At 44.3% G+C, this 15,071-nt stretch overlaps 1 protein-coding gene across 1 annotated transcript in view; it reads right to left on the bottom strand.

Annotated features, from left to right (window-relative positions):
• Positions 1 to 9,898: 9,898 nt before the first annotated feature.
• Positions 9,899 to 15,071, bottom strand: part of LOC310880929 (uncharacterized protein C6orf52) — a 39,165-nt gene continuing 33,992 nt past the window's right edge. Inside the window, exons 2-4 of the mRNA XM_083797467.1 lie at positions 11,680 to 11,875; positions 11,108 to 11,153; positions 9,899 to 10,289 (exon numbers count right to left, since the gene is read on the bottom strand). Of these exons, the coding sequence (XP_083653593.1) occupies positions 10,153 to 10,289; positions 11,108 to 11,153; positions 11,680 to 11,739 (243 nt within the window). The 5' untranslated portion in view covers positions 11,740 to 11,875 and the 3' untranslated portion in view covers positions 9,899 to 10,152. The remainder of the gene's footprint in view (positions 10,290 to 11,107; positions 11,154 to 11,679; positions 11,876 to 15,071) is intronic.

The raw sequence follows: 15,071 nt of genomic DNA, 5'->3' as shown, positions 1-15,071 counted from the left end.
TGTCTGGCTACAACAACAACACTGCTTGCGATACACAGTATTAATGTTGCATCCAGAAGTAGTTAACTATGAGGATTTACAACACCACATTCTGACCCCGTGCTCAAATGCTCTAACGCTGACTTGGCCGTTCACTAAATCAAACATATATACTCCTTCTCCCATGTACAGCTTGCAATAAGCTTTACAAAATTTGAGATTACACGGTAAATTACAGATAACACTGCAGCTTCCATAATATTGGAACAAAGGTTACATTAATCTGAATACACAACATGAAAATGAACGTTTGCAGTACTTTTTTCCCAAGTTCTTCCATATCAGCTCACGTTAGAGGCAAAACATCATCTCCTACCCATTAACTATTGGGATTTTGACCCAAGGGACAAGGATGTTGACCCAAGTAACCAGATGAGCATTTTTCCCTCTTGAAGCAAAGGGTCTGCAAACAATGCCAGTGGCCTGGAATAGGTGGCCTTGAAGTCTATCTTGCTAAATGAATGGAACTATTCATGGGTATTTTGCCTGATGAAAGCCTACTGTCTCTCCCAGGAATCTGGGCAATTCAAATGACTTTGAGCCACTATCCTCTTGATACTTGAACTGAAGCTTAAACTAGTTAGTTCAATCTTCATAACCACTGCAGTACCACTAATTAGCTCTCCAAACCATGAGCAGATTTTTAGGACAGCACCGTTTGAGATACAGAAAGTTCTTCAGGCGGAAGGCCACCCAATATAGGCTCCAGCACACTGATACCTCAGAACTGAAGAAACACATTGGTTTCAAAATGTAGTAATAATTAAAAAAAATAATCTTATTCTTAAGCATAGTAAGCAACACCCACGGACAGCAACATAAGCTGCAAAAGGTTCCAGGGTGTCCACCTGCTCCTGATCTCCTGGAGTTAGCAAGCTTGCAGTGCAGCTGTTCTTACTGAAAGCTCCTTTCACGCAGTTACATAGGAAAGCCAACATGTGTTCCTCAGTCACGAAGACCTTCTCTATTCTTTTCTCCAAACTCATTCCCAAGCTACAGCTACACAGAAAGCCATCAATCTCCTTGTTTACAATTAGATGAGATTGGAGGCAAAGATATTTCCTCCTTATTTTTTGATTCTGCCAACAACAGAAGCAACTGACTTTCCACATTATCTATGGTTACCTACGCACGCTCAGACAAAACTTCTTCACTTATTAAAAGCTGACTTCCCCAAAACAGCTAATTTAAGAGAAACTCAAATAAGAATAGATGCAAATTTATACAACAGGACTACAGGAACAGTGAGAGGCACTGGATATAAGACAAATTAATCTTTCATGAGGTAAAGGAGTTGCAAACCTCGTTGCCAACGGTCCAAATACCTTTTCAAAGACACCCCCTCCCCCCGTGTAGACCTTAAAGTTATTGAATATTTTAAGGATAATAATCTCATAAACCACATCCGTGCACAAGTTCCCCAGTTCACCATCAAGTTAACGAGGAACTTTACTAAATTGATCAAAGCCCAAAACAAAAAAAAAACAAAACAAAACAAACAAAGTCGGGACACGAGACGGAATTTTCCTCTGCCATTCTAGCATCTAGTCTTTTGTTTCGAAGACTGCAAAACAAATTAATTTTTTTAATTGCCTTAGGCAATTAGACAGATTTTCATTCCATATCTTTTAAAAGATGGAAAATGCAACCCAGCACACTTGCAAATGACTTATTTTCAGCATTTAGCACCTGGCTAATAGAGTACCTAAAGTTAACTGATGCCTTCCAAGAGCATAAGATGTATGCTTCGTAACTGTGTATACAGTTTAAAGCTAAGACAGTTTCACAAACAGTTGTTTTGACTTTTTTTGGGTTTTTTTCATTCTGTCAAAACCCTCATTCCAATTTCCTTTTGAAATTCAGATTCAAAACTAGAAATCTGTGAATAAATACAGATGGCCAGAATTCCAAATGATTTTTCACATACCTCGTCTACTAATTCCTGCTGGTTCAGGCGTGAATCTCTCATCGATTATGGTATCTTCATCTGAATAATCGTGGTGATAGTTTACCGGAGTCTCCTCCTGGTTTGCAGATTCATTTCTGTCTACACACTCCTCCTCACGCTTATTGAAATACTTCTGCAGCCAGGCCGGTACAATATTTTTCACAGTTTCTGTCATTCTGCTAATTAATCCCTGCTTGAAAGAAAAAACACTTGTTTAATTACAGAAACGCAGTCAACAGCATATGCTGGGATACCACCTTCCACGGACCTTGAAGACAGATATTATACAGCAAATATTCAGAAGACGACGACGAGGTTGATCCCTGGCATAGGATCGCTACACTTCTGGTAAACCTAAATTCACCTAAGATTGATTTACAACTACCTATCACTTTCTGCACTTCCAAGTGACCTTGGCAAGGTTCAAAGTTTTGAAACCTCTGCCAAAATTCACCAGCAGGTCGTCAATCTGCAAGGCTATCAGGAAACTCTACGCCTGAACAGCTCCTGACCTACAGACTTGTTCCAGGACTCTTCCTCTTCGCACCCTCACGTGAAAACCAACTAAACCAGAAGTTCAGCAATTATCTACTGCGACAGTCAGGACCATACTACCCATTAAAATCAGTGAATCTAAATATTTTCAATTTTAGTAATGCTGAATTGCAGTGACTATACGCACAAAAACCAGTTCTGCTCTCAACAGTCAGGCTAACCCAGAAGATGTCCTGGAAGAAACACAGCTATAGCTATAGCACCAGCACCTCCTCTTGCAAGAGCCTTCTAAAGCTGTTGCTGTATTTTGTAGAAGACTGACTCTGCGGCATACATCGGGTACGATCGGAGAATTCCCACCTGACCGAAAGCCCCAGGAACTACGGTTAAATAAAAGATAAATTAATATAAATGAATATAATTAATAATAAAAATTAATAATAAAAATTAATATCCAGAAAGCTGACAATCATGAGCTAGGCATCCTGCTAATCATCCCTCCTGCAGGCAGGGGGAAAAAAAAAAGGTAAATTAGATCCAGGACTAGTTCCCAGGAACTTTGAAGCTGCTAACTATACTGCCTACAGTGCCCAGGCACCTTCAGAGCTTAATGGTAAGAGACAGAGGGTTTGGTGGGCTGTAATTATGATCACAAGCACACAAAACACATCTATTTAAGTATTTCTAAGAATCGACTTATCGACTAAAGTTGTAGGGGGAAGGATGAGAAAAACAGCGGGGTAGGGATCAGAACCAGAGGTATAACCTCACAAAATCGCATCGGTCGCTTTCGTGCCTCCCCAACTGCATCACTGAGAGACAATTAACATTAAGCCACAGAACCTTCTGCAGAGTGGACATGATATTGAAAATAAACTGAAATTAATTGACAAATGCTCTAAGCAAGCTATCTGCTCAAAGCTCGTCCTTTTACGTTATGAACATTTGCACGATTCGTCTGGTTACAAAGCTAACTGCTATAATAAATGCACACATGTAACACCTATCAGTTTGTCTATTTATCAAATCATTAAAACTCTTCCCCGATAAGTTACTGTTAATTTGATCTGCGCTGGATGTGCAGCAGCCATTCTCTGTGCAGAATCCCCCAGATATCCCCATGCACGTGTTTGCTCTGGCACACTCTTTAAATAAACCTACTGGAAAACACGCAGAGATAACAGACAATGGAAAAGTTAGAAAACCATCTCCACTGATTATTTTCAATCCACGTGTAAGGTTTATCAGTTAGCTACACAGTGTCGGCACACGCAAGCTATGGCACTTTCAACATTAATGCACTGTTCAAGCCAGAGGTTTCAACGGTTGCTCTGTAAGCGTGGGGAATGTTTGCATTGCCCTTCCAGGCCAGCTTTAGATGGACAAGATTGATTGTCAATATGTGGTATAAGGGACTTGGCATTTCTGCAAGTGATAAAAACCTAAATGAGCAGCTATCCATGCGTAGCGCTCCCTTGGTTTTGCATATGATAATCAATCCCCTCAGCTACGTTGCTCATTTAATAGCGGAGAGGTTTTGGCTGAACAAACATGTGCAGAGGGCATCTCCAGAGCATCTCTCTGGGCGTCCTGACATTTCTTAGCAAAGAGCTGCTGGGAGGGATCTCGGCGCGTCCCCCCTCCAGCACGGGGATTTTCACACCCCGAATTGACGGACCGCTTTCACCATCAACCTGCTGTACCCTACAGCACAAACGAGAAGCAAAGCCTGGCAGGTAACGTTCAGAGAATTGATGATGGGCTGAGGAGGGGTGCAGGGAGCGGGGAAAGCCCTGGGGGTGGCACTGGGGGTCCTGAGGGCAGCGGGCTGGGGGTGAAGGGGAGGGGGAGGAGGGGGGTAATGGGCTGGGTAGAGGGGTAAGGGGGTAAGTAAGGGGCTGAGGGGGTAACTGAGGGGGTTAGGAAGGGGCTGAGGGGGTAACTGAGGGGGTTAGGAAGGGGCTGAGGGGGTAACTAAGGGGGTAACTAAGCCGTTGAGGGGGTAACTAAGGGGGTAACTAAGCGGTCGAGGGGGTAACTAAGGGGGTAAGGAGGTGGGTAGGGGGTAACTAAGGGGATAAAGGGGCGGGTAAGGTAAGGGGGTAAGTAAGGGGGTAACTGGCGGGCTGAGGGGGAAGGGCCCGCTGTGGGGGGGCCGCTCCTCACCCGCTTGCTCCTGGCACAGGGGGGCTTCGCGGCGCCCAAACGGTGGCGCCGCCTCTTCACCTTGCCGCCGGCCGCTCCTCCTCCTCCTCCTCCTCCTCCTGCTCCTCCTCCTCCTGATCGGGCTCCTGGGCTGCCGCCCGGCGCCCCGCCGCCACCGGCCCTGCCACCGCCGGCCATGCCGCTGCCGGTCGCGCCGCTACCGGTCGCGCCGCCCGAGGCCATACCGCCCCCCCCCCGCGTTCGGTGCCGTCACGGGGCCCCCCCGCCCCCCGCCGCCACGCGCCGCGGGGCCTGCCCTGCCCCTCGTGGGAATAAAAATGTTGTTTTTGCAGAGTTACGTTGTTTAAAGGTAAGGAATGGGGTATCGAGGTGTGCTTGCAGCGATAAGAACGCTTAGCAGGCGACCTTGTAAAATGCAGACAACCAGACTCCGTAGAACAATTCGGGGAAAATCACGGTGTTGAGTCAAGTCAGGTAAGTGAAGAACCATTACCGCTTCAACCAGTAAAAAAGTCGAAAGAAATTCGAAATTTAACAGGCCGGCAACTGAAGGCCATGCATTGTCTGGGAAGCATCAGACAGATTGTGAGCCTGGATCACCCCCTCAGTGGGGAAACAGGGGAGGGTCCCGTCATCAAAAAGTATATAAACTGGGTTTTGGAACCAGCAGGGGCGCTCCTGCTCGTGGGACGCCCGCCACTGCGATCGCGAATAAATTCCTGCTTCGCTGAGCTCCTCGCCTGAGCCCAAGTTATTGGCTACGGAGTGTTTCTCACAATTTGGGGGCTCGTCCGGGAGCCAGTCGCCTACTGGGGAGCCCCACCGCCGCAGCAGCAGGAAGGCATGCCCCGCTGATTTCAGCGGTCCTGTGCATCGACGGCGGCGGTTCTGCGGAGAGCTGACAGAGGGCCCGAGACTGATGAAAGAGGCAGGATCCGTGAAGGAGTGGGGAAGGGAAGAAGGCAGGCACTCCGGCTTTGAGAATTGATCCGGTAACTCTGTGCACAGACCAAGGTAAGAAATAGGAAGTATTGCCTTGGGGGTCGGGTGAGACTCTGTGTGCCGTGTGATTGAGACGTACTTTTGTACGGAGCGAGTGTGGAGTCCTGATCCGCGGTTCCGCAGCTCCGCGAGGGGCGCGGCCGGAGACGGACGAAGCGTGAGATAAGGGAGAGAAAGGAAGAGTCTCGGGAAATGTGGTGTATGGTAAGCCCTTGCACGGGGAAGTGCTTGGCAATACACCAGGGAAATTTGGTGTGCGGTAGTCCTCGCACGGACGGGACGCCCGCCACTGCGATCGCGAATAAATTCCTGCTTCGCCGAGCTCCTCGCCTGAGCCCAAGTTATTGGCTACGGAGTGTTTCTCACACCCTCCCCCTCCCTCCCTCGCGCGCCCCCTCCCCTCACGGGAACGCGCGCCCCCCCCTCCCGCTGCCGCTCCCGTTCCTCGCCCCGCCCCGGTCCCGTCCCGGTCCCGCCGCCCTCCCGCTCCCGCCCTCAGGACCCGGCCGCCATAATGAACCCCGGCCCGGCCACCGTAAGCACGGGGCTAGGAGTCACCTCCAGAGCCTCCCCGCGCCGTGGCGCCGACCGCTGGTGTGCCGCAGCACCGCGCCGGGCGTGGGACGGCGCCCCGAGCCCACAGTGCTCGTCAGAAAAGCCCCGCACCGACAACCGATACCCCCGCACCGACAACCAACAGCCCCCACGCCGACAACCAACGCACAAGCAGTGTTTTAGGCCGGATTCGTGGCCCCGTTGGTCCGGGAGGCAGTCGTCACGCTAAATTCTACCCCACGGCAGGGGAACGATGGGCATCGTGACAGATCGCCGCCCCAGAAAATAAACACATAAATAAAGAATAAAAACGATAACGGGACATGAATCGTGCCCTTAATAACAGACATTGGGCAGTGAAATCACCGACTTCTGCAACAATACGTGCTCAGGGAACTGACTAAAACCCCTCCTGCATCGGCCATGTAATAGCTAGGCAAACATCACATAATACTTCCCTCCCTCATGTACACCAAACCTATTAAGGCAACCATAGTAGTGTGATAACGTGATTTTTCTCCTCCAGATCAGCGTCAAAGGCAGCTACGCTAGGTTTGCTCATAAGTTCAAACGCTGCTTTATTTATTTATTTGAATTCCATTTTTCTTATTTAGAAGGATTTCCATAGGGTGACAGGCCTTTAATGACACTCACGACTCAGAAACATTTGCCGATGCAGTCAAACGGTGTCTATTAACGCGAGGCACTGAAGTTAATTGGTATTAGAAATGAGCCAAAACGAAAGGCAAGTATCTGCGTGTCCAGCAGAATGACAGCGATCATCACCATTTGATCAATCTTCCCCCCACTCTCTGTTGCAGCTAGGTACAACGAAAAGAGTTTATGAAATCATTACGGGACATTCTTGTAGAAAACTTCCTCAAGCTTGGAAGAAAAAAAAACATTTCAGCTAAGTAAAACAGAAAATAACTGGAAGAAGTGAAGTATGGCGGTGTTGGAAAAGTTGCTTCAAAGACTTGTTTAATTAAAAAGAAGGAAAAAAGCAAGTTCCTACTGCAATCCCATCTTTGTCAAACTGATGGCGGGCACCAGTACGATGTGTTCAGCTAACACAGGCTGGAAGTTGTAACTGCAGCTGTGAAGTTTACCCAGTAAAAAGACTCCGCAAAGCATTCTAGCAGTTCCGATGCAATCACTGCTTCCTGAATTTGTGACTCACGGTTAACACGGCAGTACAGGAAGAAGTCTGGCATTCACTGTGCTCTTACGGTAAAGAATCTGCCCTGCGCACACCATCCCAAGCCAGGTATGCGCTCCTAACAGGAAAGGACGATAGGCTGATAAGTCTCAGCAGAGGGAAAAAGACATCAGAGAACTACTTTATAACAGCAGCACGCGGGCTGCAACCAACGTTCTCTTCCTCTCATCATTTTCATTTCTGTGGACTCCAAGAGAATACACTCCCAACATTTTTCAGCTCTGGAGAACAAACAGCCCAACCAATCTCATTCACTGAACTACAAAACTGGTATTTTCGCTATCTAGTCCGGAAAAGGAGGCGCACGTCTCTAACGTACAGTGTAGAGACCTTGTTAATAGGCAAAGTCTGCATAAAATAGGTGGCCACAGCCTGATTTTCTGACGTTCAGGGCCTTGGGTCACACACCACCACAGCATCAGACTTAATGAAGTCACCAATCTATGTGGGCCTCTCGTTACACAGGTCACATGTTATGGACCAACCTCTCAAAGGCCAAAAACCAGCACTGATACTGCCGGGCCAACACATATCTGTAGCATCCCATTTCTGGGTGACAACACAATGAATGTTTCCACAAAGTACTCGATGCAACCTAACTACTGTGTTTGGTGATGCAAAGCAAGCCGTGTCAAAGCAGCGTAGCACCCAGGCACATTCCTGGAAGATGTTTTGCTGCTCACGTTGAAGAAAATAGATAAAAAAATCCTGTGCAGTTTGCACTTCTGAGCTCAAGTACCACAGCTATGCACTACAATTGCAGTGGCATCAAACCTTGTAAGGTTTTGAAGCTTCAGCACTGCCATCCAAATTCAAGGAGGCTGCATCTATTATCTTGAATTTGCCCCAGCTCAGTCCCCTGAAACAATTCCATAGACACGTACAAGCAACCCTTTTCCCACCCAAATTCTTTGCTTCATCTATTCCACCTCTACCTTGTGTCATATTCTTATTAATCTGCCCCTCAAAAGACTCCCTGGCTCACACAAAGAAGCAACCCAACAAATCCCTGTTCCCAGCCACGTTGCTTTCATGCTTTGGGAAGAGTTAACTGCAACAGCTCTAACTGTGATGCCACCTCACCCCCTCCACCTATGTGAGGTTCTTTGCCTTCTGTCTCCTCCTACGTCTACACCTGCACTAGAACCAGGAAGAATGTGCTTCCTACAATACTCCAAGAGCCTCTTCTGTTTCAGGATGTCATCATTTCAATTCAGGACTGAAAGTATTCCTAGCAAAAACCCAACAGCTAATAGCTAACAGAAGCAGTTGCTGGTGATCAGCTACAAGTAACCTGGAAGTACTGAGGAGTCACAAAAGAGAATTTGCATTACATTTAAGAACAGCATGCAGCTTAGGACCACTGCTTTCACTGACTACACTAAGCCATAAAAAAGAATTGGATTCTTACCTGCCATCACAGCAATTATGGTTTATGTTGCCCCCAAAACACACACGGCAGTACCAGAACTGTGTCAACTAGCTTTAACAGCTTCCCCAGCTATTAAGTACAGTAATTTCTGCTTCCTTTTTTTTCTTGGAGGAATATTCTTTTGTTTCCAGCCTCACTTACTTATTATACACACTGTTAATTAGCAACTATTTCTCCATACTCATAGGGTTATGGAGTCCCTGTGACTGGAAAAGACTCTGTACCCTTCAAGATAAGAACAGCATAAAGGCAGCAACTCGCAAGACTGCTCTAGCTTAAAGCAAAGCTTTCCTCATTGCTCTCATCTCCTTTGACTTGAGTGCTGTCATCCTTCTACCAGAGCTTTAAAAACTTCATTACCACGAATGAAGGAAGACCAGAGCAATCAGAGAGGGTAGCAGAGGGTATAACTTAAGGAGCTGTTACTAGGATTTTTTTGTTGTTCCTGGTGGACTATTTTTCTCCTTGCCAGCAAGGAGGGAAAACCAGCAAGTTGTTTTCTCCAAGATTTTTTTTTTTTAGGTTTAAGAACACGGATTATGTTGTAGCAATTTCTTCGCTGTAAAGCGTCAGCTGAGAAGTCTAACAGTAAGAAGGGCAAGGGAAAACTGAATGCTGATGCAGAGAGTGCCAGCAGACATCATCCTCATTCCACGGGATGTTTGTAGCTATGGCAGTTGAAGTCTACACTTCCATATGCTTAACATACCCTATTTATAAGCCAATTTTAGCTGACCTAGCATGTATCAGTAGTACAGTTAGAGCCAGCAGCCTGCAGGAAAAAGTGGGCACAGGTGTTTCCATAGCAAGGCCTGTGAGTGTCTCCCATACATACTTCCAGTCTAAGCAAGCACATGAAAGGCTTGGCTTGTCGCTTACCTAAGGAACCAGGAAAACAAGGGAAAGCTAGATTTTGCTTGTGTCCTAATGCCCATATAAAAATAAAGACAGATGAAATACCCTTACTACCTTGTTAAATTCCATAAGCCGGAAGAGAACATGCTGCACACAGGTACAAGTAAAATCCCTTGCTGGCAGGTTTGCAGAAACAAATTTTTTATTTACACAGGCAAGTCTATCTTTAGACCCCATTTACCTCTTTACATTTCTCGAATATTTACATGACTTCATGATGCTCCAAGAAGGGAGTGATGAACAAAAAGATTACAGAAACTGTCAAAAGCATAGCAAAAAAAACCCAACCTATCATTGTGCTTTAAAACTTATGAGCTAGAATAATGTAGAAGAAATGTAGTTTTAGCACTTTGGTCATAACGGTCATGCTCTAGAAGACACTTAAATAGCAGAGGGGATTTCAGAAGTGACCGTATCCAGAGGTTGCCAGTGACAATTCATGAGTGAATCGTAGAGTTCTTCGCTTGTCTCCGTGAATTGTCTGTTCATTTCATCAACATCCAAGTAGAGCTGTGGATCTGAAAATAAAAGCCTGGTAAGTCCAAGTATCAAATCTGAGGCATGCGCACAAAAAAACTTCACGTGAAATGGCTAATAAAATGTATTTTAAGCTAAGTGTAATAAGCTATTAGATCTACTAATTTTAGTGAGGTATTTAGTCCTCTAAAATTTTGAGCCTCACAGCTCCAACTTTTGGGAATTTTTATATTAGAAGGCTGGGACTAGAACTGTCTTTCAAGATAAAGACAAAGACAATGTTTAAGATAGTAAAGATAACGTTTACGGATAATCAGCCATGAAACCCTCCCAAGAGTCATTTAATTCACTTCTACGGCAATACACGTTACATAGGATAGTTTCTAAACACTAACACAAAATGCCTCCACGTGAGGAACTTTGCAAACCTTCCAGGACACAAATATGTTTTGTACCGTATTTGTAAGTGCAAGCTGAATCCTCCTTTTGGAATCTGCAACATAAGCTTTTACCTCAGGGTGGAGAACAAAGCTTTTGCATATTACTGAGTTTCTAATATAAAATCTGTTTAGCGGAACCAATACAAAGAACAAAATTCTGTCTTAGACCATTTTCAAATGGGAATGAAGGCACAGGTACAAGAAACCTGCTGCGAAGCATTGACAGTGTCCCGTTTTACTTGATGCGGTCAGTGTATGCTGTATCAGCTTTAAAACCCCAGCTGATTGCAGATCAACCCCACAGAGGTTTGACCTCAGCTGAATTTTCAAGATGTTCTTCATCCAGTAGAGGTTGGCTTGTATTGTTAAAAGGCACAAGGATGGCTAAACTCAAGTGACAATGATAGAACCCTTATTACCGTCAGTAATTAGGTCATCACCGATTGCAGTCATAACTGAAGATTCCTGAAAGACAGAAAAGGCTAAGTTTAATCATAACTCATTTCAGAAAGCATCACAGATTCAAAGTGCTGCAGTCTCAACCCATTCCTTCTTCCTACAACTACAAGGATAGATGGCATTTTATCTACTTATTTTTAGAAGAAAGCCAATATTACAGTACAGGTTGGAAGGGACCTCCGGAGGTCACAACTAATACATTGACCACGATAAGACCACTTAAAACAACTGTTTAATTTGCTTTAAGCAAAGCAAATCAGAAGAACAGGAACAGAAGAAGCGTACGCAATTATGCTGTCAAAACCATTCTTTGGTATGCGTGAACAAATAATGGTGTATAAATCACTAATTCTATGGATTTACTATTTAAGCACTTAAATACAAACACCTCTGAATGGAATCTGCTCTTTTAACTTCACACTAAGCAGAAAGCATGTTTTCAACTTCGGATTCTTTTTGCTGATTCACACAAATCTGTACAACGTATTATCTGTGAAATATTTTCTTTACAGCAAGCGTGCACTATCTTTACCTCAAAAACAGCTGGAGCCATTAAAGAATCTCCTAAAGAGCAGTCTCCAACAGCTTGCATGCTGTCATAGGGAGCATAGGAGCTGTAGTTGTAGTCAGCGTAAGCATCGTAACTCCTCTGCGAGTGGTAGTTCTGGTAATCTTGGCAATAATCATTATAGTTGCATGACTGGTACCGCTGCAATTCTGCTTTCAGTCTGAAACATGAGAAGTTGCATACAGTCAGAGAACAAGAGACTGTAAACCCAGTTCTGAACTTAAACAATTTGTCAGCTTACATACTTCAAAGCTTAAAAGGAAGCTTTCCTAAACAGTCACCTAAGTGACAGCTTAAGTCACAGCTCAAAACCTCATTTCTATAGAAGCAAGCATCCTCACCTTTGCCAATACCAGAAGGAATTGTTCTCATGGATTAACTCCAGAGCCTTGACATGGTTACCTGTACACATCAAGTATTTTTAGCGTTGGCATAAGCAAGCTGCTGCTATGTCTCTGTGCTTTGCTAAAGATTGATTTAAGACCAGAGACATTTATCAAGCACAGCTGCTTTAAAGATGCAGTCTTAACCCTTCTATCTTTTGTTTGGTTAATTACTAGATCTTATTTCCAGAAAGAAGTGAATGGAGTCAGATTATCCATTTCAAAGAAGCATCTGACGCTGCCTGTCAGTTTGCCATGTCTACCTCCACCTGCTCAGTTTTTTTGTTTGTTTAAAGTCCATTAAACATTCAACAGCTGCCAACTATACCGCTCAGGTGAAGTCAGTCTTGCTTAACAACACAATCGCGATTCTCCAGCATGACGCCTTATTATTAGTGGGAGAATTACAAAATACGCTGGTTCTTAAGAAGAAAGGGCCAGCTGATTAGCTTTCACTACTTTCCCTTTCAAGATTTTCTCAGGGGCAGCTTCAGACTAATGACAAGAACCAAGACAAGTGCTATCTGTACTAAAACTGAGGTACACTGCATAAAGAACATTCAGATAACCCAGCTGCATATTCAAAAAAATCCGCTGTTTAGACTTGTCTTCACTGATTCTGTACAGGCAGACCTCCTGTGTCTGCAGTGCCCAGTTTCTCTCACTTGAATTGGGGATGCAGAGAAGTGAGTTCTATGCTTTTGGGGAAGAATACAAGCTGAAGGCATTCTGAAATAGCTTCCAAACTCAGCAAACATGAGGGACAAACTAATCCAATGGCTGGGTATTTCAATGCTAAGAGAGCACGGTACTCAGCCATTCAGAAACGTATTACTGATGTGTATTTTAATACCTACATTTGTTTCAATACTGCAAAGCTACACAAGTTCTAATAAAGAGGTAATCCATTGTCTTGTTACTGTAGTAAACAAACAGAAGATACATCATCTTAGGTCTTCTGCTTCCAACTGCACTCTTCCTACATACAGTTGTGTAGGGAAGGAAAATCTGAAAATACTGTTGACGTTCTTCTGGATAGCCGAAGCAAGAAAACATGTTTGTGGCTTATTCTTGTTTTCAAAATAAAACAATATTAATTTAATCAAAAAATTTTGGCAAAGAAGTTTGGACAGTGCTCTCTTGGAGAAGAGCATTTCCATTCTAAAGCAGAAGGAGGCAACATTTGCAGAATTATGCTAGGTAAACAGAAACAGAAGTGTCATTTTTTACTATTTAACAGAACACACAAGCTAACCTCATGAACATACTGAAATTGTTTATATGAAGTCCTGTTTTGTCAGTATCCTGAATCAAAGTTCATCAAATTTGGTATCAATTCTTTAACCGTTCAGAGACCTGAATTGCCTTAAATAAGTGATAGAACTGAGCCGGTAGAGTAAGAAACCCTCTCAGGAAGTGCTAAGCTTTAAACTCCCCATTGCCCTAAGCTCATGAAAAGCAAAGAATAGCATTTTAAACCTGTTCTAGTAATAACGCCTTTGGCTTTCCCCCTGCGTTCCCATTTTTCCCCCCCACTTCTTTCCTGTCAACCCACTATAAAACTAGTTATGTGCTTCTCTCAAACTAGAGGGAAAGCTCTAAGAACAAGAACTCCCTAGCATATAAAACCACTTGTTGTCCCTTCTACCTTATGCAGGCCCAAACCTGAAAATATTTACCAATGCATTCAGCTTTGCTGCTGTTGAGAAACAAGGCTGGTTGCAATGGCAGCTAAGCCCAAGTTGCGCTGTCTGGCTAGACTTAACAGTTGGATTCCCCCAGCCATCCTGAAGCAGGTTGATGAATCCAGGGAGTCAAAACATAAGACTTCTGCATTTCTGGTTTTGTAGACTGCATCCTGTGTGCAGCCACTACAGCAAGGGCCACAGACTTTCCAAAGGCAGAGCTACAAGAATCTGATTATTTAGAATAACTGTATCAATGCACAACTCCTTGGTTACCTTTTAGAAATTCCTATGCTCAGCCGGATTCCTTTTCCCCCCAGGCCTGGTGCGTTCTGGCAGTCTTGCAGTGCCCTCATCTGATCACCTTGCTCACCAAATCTGACATAGGCATACCCTCTACTATTTTCAAAAGGGAGAAAACCAATTCTAGTATGCATAACAGTTACAAAGCTAACGAATTCAGTTTCTGTCTTCTACAAAAAACAGAAGATAGCAGCTACTATAGCTTCTATTACTTAAGCAACCTCTCTGGCATGTGCACGTGCACAGAAAAGGCTTTCACCAAATTAAAAAACTTGGGCCAGAAGCAAAAAGCTTATTCCTTGGTAGCATTAAGATGCAACTCACTGAGAGCCAGCAAAACAACACATTTTAAGTGCTCTCTGCGTAAGTAATCAGATTCCATATTTCTGCATATACAGCAGTTAATCAGTTAGCACTAACCCACTCCTTTTGGAGCCACAAACTTTATTGGTCACAAACACCAAGAGCTGGCTGTAATTATCTGAACCAGTATTAACCGGTACCTCTGAACTCTTCAAACAAAAATATCTTTCAGGTGCTCTTAGAAGAACAACATCAATTGCCTGCAACAATTTGATGGCTTTGCTAAACGGAGCACTGAAAAGCACAGTGGTACAGTTTCTTTTGTAGCCTGTTCAGAAATTATAGCCCCATGCCTACAGCTTCAAATCAGGCCAAGCTTACCAGCCCAACTCTTACAGCTTAAGTTCACTGCACTCGAATGCCTTCAAGACGTGCTTTTAGGAGCCATGGAGAAGAACCCTCTGGTAAGACCACCATTATAAAGTACTGAGTGTTGTTTTACACTTAAAATAGAACTATCTGTTACAGTCATTCATCAGCTTTCCCTAGGCTGCTGCTCTCTCACTACTGAATGTGATCCTGCTCTCAGTTTCCCACTAACTTTTTCCCCCAGCGGTTATGGCCTCTTTTCATCTATGACACTTTTAAGGGACTACACCGTGTTGAAAAATGCTGGTTAACA

Source organism: Anser anser (assembly GCF_964211835.1).
Source record: "Anser anser genome assembly, chromosome: 13".
NCBI classification, from domain to species: domain Eukaryota; kingdom Metazoa; phylum Chordata; class Aves; order Anseriformes; family Anatidae; genus Anser; species Anser anser.
This window is presented reverse-complemented; position numbering and strand designations above follow the sequence as displayed.